At 39.0% G+C, this 7,814-nt stretch overlaps 1 protein-coding gene across 5 annotated transcripts in view; it reads right to left on the reverse strand.

The window, feature by feature from the left end:
* Window positions 1-449: 449 nt before the first annotated feature.
* CCDC93 (coiled-coil domain containing 93) overlaps window positions 450-7,814 on the reverse strand; it is an 89,947-nt gene continuing 82,582 nt past the window's right edge. For all 5 annotated transcript variants that reach the window (XM_025196939.1, XM_006017889.3, XM_025196938.1 and 2 more), the window contains 2 exons: window positions 4,490-4,603; window positions 450-1,673 (listed from right to left, as the gene is read on the reverse strand). In XM_025196939.1, coding sequence (XP_025052724.1) covers window positions 1,620-1,673; window positions 4,490-4,603 — 168 coding nt within the window. In that variant the 3' untranslated portion in view covers window positions 450-1,619. The remainder of the gene's footprint in view (window positions 1,674-4,489; window positions 4,604-7,814) is intronic.

Consider the following 7,814-nt stretch of genomic DNA (forward strand, 5'->3'; position numbering starts at 1 on the left):
GCATCTTGTACCAACACTTAAGTAAGACAGGGATCAGCAACCTACATCTCTCAGACATCCATTTGGCCCATGGCTCTGGGGCTCTGGACAGAAGCAACAGCAGCAGGTGTTTTCCCCATGTCAACAGTGGGGAAACTGCAGGTCCTAGTGCCCCCACCTGCCTACACACTGGCCTGCCTCTGATCCAAGCTGGGTCAATCTGACCCAAAGCCTTAAAAGGTTGCTGACCATTGAAATAAGGTAACCTATGCCATTATGGTCCCCTTTTCACATGCCCCGGCTGTTATTCTTTGCACAAGTTCCAAACTTGCACAACCAATAACTGGTAAAAGTAAAGAAGTAGCACCTTAGACTTCTATCTGTGAAACTACAATTAAGCATTTACATGGGTCAGTAAAAGCTCCTATGTATGAAAATTACTAAAGCAAAAGAGTTACCATCACTGCAGATCACTGGATTTGAAACAGCTTTTTATTTCTTATTCACCTGCCACAGTAAGTAATCTAACAGCATTGTCATCATCATTACTGGGGAAAAAAGTAAGAACTTGAGGTTGTTCAGCAGAAGAGAATGTGTTGTACATTAGCAAGTCTAGTCCAAAAACCTGATGTTTTGTACAAAAAAGAAGCTGCTTGAATTATAAAATACTGTACACAGATATAAAAACTGCTAAGTCAAGTGTTCAAAGTTTTCTAAACTTACAAGACCAAATCTTCATCTGGAATGGCTTCTTCATGGCCTAACGAGTTACTCTGGCTTCCAGAGAAGGTCTGGATCTGAATCTTTCCAAATTAAGAGCTGAATTGGAATTTATTTTTATAGGTGCATTTTTCAAGCCAGACAGAGATACATGATTTTAGTGATTAAAAAAAGTGTTGTGTCTGGGAACTAGTAATTTAACTTCTCCTTCTTTCTCTTATACATATCTATATCTATATATATAGATATAGATATATATAGATATAGAGATATATATATAGATAATGCAAGATGAAGTTTCACAGAAGTATGTACAAAAAATATAGAATCTTTAAGTTTACACTAGGGAAACATAAATTATGTCTGCATTTTCTCAAAATTTCTCTTAACATTTTCTTAACCATCAGGAATCACTTTTTATTGCCTGGAGTTTCATTCTAGCTAGAATGTGTATTTATCACAGTGAATCTAGTTTCTTAGCAGGTGAAATAAGTCATTTTCTGTGTGTTACTTTGGCTAAAAGGATCACTTTATTCTATTTTCTATACTCTCTATGATGTCTCAATTCATTTTTCCAACTGTGTTACAAACTGAGAATATATTTTTTTCCTGAAGTTAAAACTAGTGCAGTTAAATCCAAAGTACAAAATAATCCCATCACCCTTACTGTGAGAAAACAAATAAATAACATTAGACAATATTTCTAGTTTGCTATGCTGCTTTAACTCTTTACTGTGTAATGGAGGTGATAATGAATAATATAGCCATTAAATGAAATAATGTGGAACAGTACATATTGAAAAGAAAAAGACCTCTATAGCAGTTTACATATATGTACATTGCAGTTATCAATGCCACTTCTCAAAAGGTATTCAATTTATGGATTGAACAATCAAGTATAAAATTCACTGGACAGTTTTTCAGGAAGAACTGGCTCTCAGCTTGGACAGCAACATTTCATTCTTACGGCACTCCTGTTGACAAAAGACAGGAAATAATTTTCAATATTAACTGTAATAATTGGGGTACATACATTCAGGCCAAACCAAAGTCCCCTGAAGCACAAGGGCTAGCAGAAAGGAACATAAAGATAAACCTATTTACCTCCTCGGGTTATTTTGTGGCTCTTTTGAGCTGCTAAGCTTATGAGAAGAGGTGACAAGCCAGGGTCAGGTAAAGCAGTTGGGGAATGACTACATTAAACTTATCCTGTTTATTCAGATCTCCTCCCTGAATGGTTATAAGCCCTTAACCATTTTAGTCAAGGGAACAACCAATCTTCACTCCTGTCAGCCTTTCAACTTAAGGCAGGTTGTGGAGAATGAGCTGTAGCTTATTTAGACTCATCCATAACTTGGATCCAATAGTAAGATCTTATTACAGGTGGTGATGTAGCTTGCCAATCGCTTCCACATTATCTTTGACATGCTGTTAGTTATAAAATCCACTTTTTTTTGGTTTACTAATTTGCAATGAAGATTACCCTATACATGATCTGGAATCCTGGAATCCCCTTTTGCTGAAAAACCAACTCTATGCAAAGACAAGAACTATGTACATGTTTCTCTGTTCCATAAAATGCTGACATCACATTGCAGGTGAAAATAAGGGAATGTGTCAAGAAGCAGAAATTCCCTCAGGGACAATGGATGGGGAGGGCTCGCTCATTCTCCAAGGAAACTTAATTACTGCAGAGAATATAAACTCCTCCTGTAGTCACACAAATGATTAAGCAGGCCCTGCCAGTGTCCTAGAGACACAGAATGCAAGAGAAAAAAAAGACACAGCAAATGAAAGGACAATGCCATTTCCTAACACCTGAACCTAAAGATCTTCTGCATGGCAGTAATATTTTGTAACCGTTCTCCAACAGGCATTAATGGGCACATACAAGCACATTATGAAGAATGATAGAAACTCAAGGTAAAAATAAAATGAAATATTACCAGTACTTTCACAATGCTTTGACACAAGACTCTCCATTTCCTCTGTTATTTCACCCAGAGAAAAACATCCAGGACAAAATTATGCAACATATAACTTGTACATTGTCATTTACAATCAGCAAAACTTTTGCATTCCTTCTGCCCGTGACAGATTCTTTTATCACAAGGGCCATGTGTCAGCATGCTATTGTTATATTGCTGTTGTTCTCGTAACAAGTGCCTTGGGGAAGTACTGACCAGATTAGCAAGACTCTGCCTTTCTTTCCTCATCTTAATGCAGTTCCTTGCACACGTCTCCATCACCTCTATTCTGCATTATTCAATTCCCTTTCATGGGTCTGCAGAGAATTCCACTAGAGAACTGCAGTTGATTCAAATCTTTGATACCAGTCCAGCACGGACATTTCTTATCCTGGTATCCGAGTTGCCTAAGGATTACTTAATTATTGAAACTAACTCTGTGTGTGCTACACACAATCCTTATTAACTATGAATAAACCCCTCACTCGGGAATCAGATATTGTGGCTGCCACAGCTGTGAAACTGTGAACATTTGGCACAAATAACCCCACACATCCTTCTTCAGAAATGTCAAGTGCTCTCCTAAATCGTAAGTCAACAAATGCTAAAGCTTATTATACACAGTAAATAAATATATCAAATGACTTTCTCATCTAGTTTCTTAGCTTAAGATTTTCATGTTTCCTTCATAGGAAAGCCACGTTCAGTGCTCTACTCAGGTAGGAGTTTCTACTTCTATAACCGCTTCTGTACTAGTGTCCCAAAACACTTCGCAAAATTTAGCTGATGGTCAATGAAACATCATGATAGCCTGGTTGGGCTAGGAAAACATTACACAGATTTTTACTGAAGAATTATTTTTTAGGGATTATGAAGCAATCCTATTCCTTGCTCCAGGCTGACTCCCTCTACTTGGCATGGCTCTAAATAGAGGACTCGCCCTATTCAGTCCTGCATATTTTCCAAGTCTTTCCAACATAGCATACTGATCAGTACTCCCAAGGAATTTATACCTAGGCACAGGATGAGATAGCATGAAGTGCACAAAATTGATTTATTTTCTTTGGGGGAAAGGAAGATAAAATGGCAGAATGACTCTGATTAGCTTAAATCCACACATTAGTACAAATGCATGTGACAAATATCTTTAACTGAATCACTGTAGTTATTATTATGCCTAAAATGAGTATGTGGATAAAACTTTAGATAATTTTACTAATAAGAGTTGCTTGGCCTAGCACTGCTACCAATGACTGCAATAGTAAGAGAATTAAGATGAAAATAAGTGCTTCTGAAAATCCCACTATCTGCAATTAGCCACTACGACTGCCTTTAACTTTTAGGCAAATCAGTGGCTGCCTATGGTCTACTGTAACAAGTCATGACAGTATTTGTTATTGAAAACTAATTTATGCTTCTTTGCTCAATGAGGTTTCTGCTCAATTAAGTTAATGAGATGAATTGCAAACCTTTCAATATCACAGTTCATGTGCTAATGTCGAGAGCTTATTAGCCATGTTCACAGAATAAGAGTGCTAATAATAATAATACTGCCCAGTTCCCTGTGATAACAGAAGGCTAACTAAAGATGAGATCAGGTTTTCTCCAAAGGAAAGGCCAGGGTTCTGTAAGAAACAGCTCAAAGCAGGTTTCAGAAGGCTAAACAGAAGTCAAAGTCTTTCTTAGTGAGCAAACACCTCTAGAAAGGTGTTTCTTACCAATATGAAGGTTTATGTCTTGGAGTGGGCTGGCTTTCAAGACTGATTTTGAACAGATGTTTAGCTAGCTCAAATGGTTTCTGTCCACACAAACAGAGCTCTTACCTCCTTAAATTCCTTCACTGTTTTAAAGTAAAGCCTCTGTTTCTCTAGCAGCTCCAAATATTCATCATTTAACTGGTCTCTTCGCATTTTGTTTTCCTGCTTCTTCTTTTCCATCTGTGGGTAACATGAATAAAGCACAAAAGAAAACCTATAGTACGAGAGCTAGAAATATCACATGCACTTCCACACAACCTTTAAGAAAGAGGCTTCATAAGACATGTAATGGAGTTTGCTCCTTCCTTCAACAGAACAAACTTTCAGGACCTCACTTTTCAGAGGGTCCTATATCTTCCTCGTTTTCTCCACTGAGAATCAACAGGACCCCTCAGAGTGACTAAAGTGTAGAAACCTTTGTGGGGTAATTGTCTGGTTTACTGACTGGTGTTCAAATGAGAGAGAAAAATTAGTGAAATTAAACATTTTTAAAAACAAAAGGGTATTGGTGTAATAGCTGAAGCTTCCCTCATCTTTCTACTTCATTAAAAAAAGATATGAGAGTCTGAAAAATTTAGCAGAAACGCTAAATTAGCCTCAACCTAAGAGTCAGCCACAACGGTTTTAGAAAGTGCATTAGTATTTCAAATATACCGTGCTGCTCTGCCAGCCAATGCCTACTTCTTCCAGTAGCAAGGACCACTCGTTCCCACTGAGGAGGTAGCATTTTATTTGATTAAGTTTTCATTGCTGTTGATGCTGTCCATTTCACAGACAATCCCAGATTGTTCATTTTTATGAAATCCGTGAAACTGAGACTTAAGTAGGTCCTTACAGATAGTCACTTATTCCTTAGTCTCTTGAAGGCCTTGCAAACCTCCTGAACTAAAATAATACTGTTAAAAACAGTGAGAAACTAAACACGATGTGAACTACAGTAAACCTCCATCACTCCTCCTTAGACAAAGACCTCTGTATTGGTCAGGTCAAAATCTGATTTGGATTTTAAATCACTGTAGGTGAAAAACCTACCTATACTCTCTTTGTAAAATCTTATAAACATCTAAGGCCTATTATACAAATGTTTAACAACGAATACTGACACACGTTCTATGCAACAGGCATATTGTTGGTGATCAGAGGAAGAGTAAGTCTTATTTTCCTTTGCAGTGCTCTGCCCAAATAAAAGGACCTTAAAGTTGGCACTTACACTAATTTGAAGGAGTGGAACACCTAACACGAGATGCTCTCAGTGCGAGACTCAGACCACAAATGGCTAAACAAGGAATACTTTATTACACAAGGGAGACAGGCAAATACAAATTATACTCGGGAAGGAATGGCTATGTGGAAGGTCAGGGGCTCAGGAATTGTGATGAAATTAGCTCACGCCTAAAAGTAACCACCTTCAGTAATCACTTTCATCTGCTCAGAAGAGCAAGACAAGAAACTTCAGTGATCACTACAAAACCTGTGCTGATCTGGAGAGGCAAAGAATGAGGGTTGTGTCATCTATTAACCTCTTTAGCCTGAATGAAGTCTTGTTCGAAGAGATGCTTGTTATTGACCTACGGGCTTGTTAATTCTTCTGACATCTAAAAAGCAGTCTGCAGGAGGCCACTCTGCTTGGCAATCTGAAACTATATCTAAGCATAAGGCTCAGGGCTGCTCTTTAAAAACAGTACTCAGTCACTCCATAGCACTCTCATCGCCCCATCTACAAAACAAGATTAGAGCTTCAGACGCAGCAGCTATTGCTTCCAATTCTTTCATGTCTTTTCTTTTAAATTGCAAAATAAAAAGGAGCCGTCTGCAATGATGTTTAGATCATTAGCTAGACACAAATCCCCCTGGTGAGGTTATCTCAGGACAAAATAATTTGCCTTGAGGAAAGATCCTGGAAGACAACAGGACCATATGTAACCCACTGGTCAGAATGTATTCTGCATCTGTCTACCTGACTGACATAGGAATTTGCTCATAATGTGGAGGCATGCTGCATTCAGGTGCTGCTTTTTAACCAAAGGGCTCCCGTAGCACTCTAAATGTTGGTCAGTGCTTAGTGCTTGAGATCAGTCCATCCACCGGGACAGGTATTTCTGCTGTGGAAAGCAGCAAGGTACCAATACTATATAGGAGCTCAATTCAAGGGTGGCTCCAAAGAGGATGGAGCTGGACTGTTCTTAGTGGTGACAGATGACAGAACAAGGAGCAATGGGCTCAAGCTGCAGCAAGGGAAGTTTAGGTTAGATATTAGGAAAAAAACTCCCACTAGGAAGATAATAAAGCGCTGGAACAGGTTACCCAGTGAGGTTATAGAATCTCCAACCCTGGAAGTTTTAAAGACTTGGATAGACAAAGCCTCGACTGGGATGATCTAGTTGGGGATGGTCTTGCTTCAAGTTGGACTAGACCTGCTCAGGTCCCTTCCAGCCTTAATTTTCTATGATTCATTGTAGCAAAAATCTTCCAGAAACTTTAAAACCCAGTCAGAAACTGTGGTTGGATTTTAACCCTGAAGTCCATAGATTCATAGATGGTAGGGGCTGGAAGGGACCTCAAGCCCTTCTAGTCCCTACCATCAAAAAGCAACCTCCTTCCCCACCAGGTACAACGATTTATAATGAATTCTGTTTTCACAGAAGAACTTCACACCCATTATTTGTGCCGGTCCTTGAGAAAGCCCACCAAGATAATTTGATCGAGTCATTCATTGAGATTGTGGAAATAAATATTTTAAAGCAGCATGTTTCTGACTGATAGGATATAGGTTTGGGGGTAATTACACAAATTCCACTGCAGGCACATTTGCTCTCCATAGGGCCATTGCATTTGTATCTGGAACCCCTGTGTGGTTATTTATTGCAAGAACAAAGACACAGCATGGACAGTCTGCACTCTCAGGATGCGACTGCCTGAGCCAGCATCTTCCTTTACACTCTGTCATACTTCAGGTTTCAAACGAAGTGAAGAACAGAATTACAATCATGATGCCACACGATCCTTGGCTCAGGAAACCACAGAGAGTACTTCTATTACGATGTCAGTTCTGGACTAATTAGCCTGACACCATGGCGAGCATTATAGTATTTCGGGGAATTGCTATTTGAAAGAAACAAAACACAGGGAAAGTGAAATGGGCAAAAAATCCCAAGTAGCTATAAGGACACCAAATTTACAAAAAAAACCCCAAGCAACTTTCTGTAAACGTTCTCAGGATAGTCTCTTTTGTATTTCAGCTTGCCTGGGAGCTCTTCAGGTCCTGCTATGCTTCTGCTATAGCAAAAGCCTCTTGTTGCCTTGGGAAATGTATGCATATGTGCTCACCTAAAAGAAAAGTCCACTGAGGCCTGATTCTGCTACTAGGCAAGTCCAGGGGAAAATTCCTGCT

Source organism: Alligator sinensis, unplaced genomic scaffold, assembly GCF_000455745.1.
Source record: "Alligator sinensis unplaced genomic scaffold, ASM45574v1 scaffold4_1, whole genome shotgun sequence".
NCBI classification, from domain to species: Eukaryota; Metazoa; Chordata; order Crocodylia; family Alligatoridae; genus Alligator; species Alligator sinensis.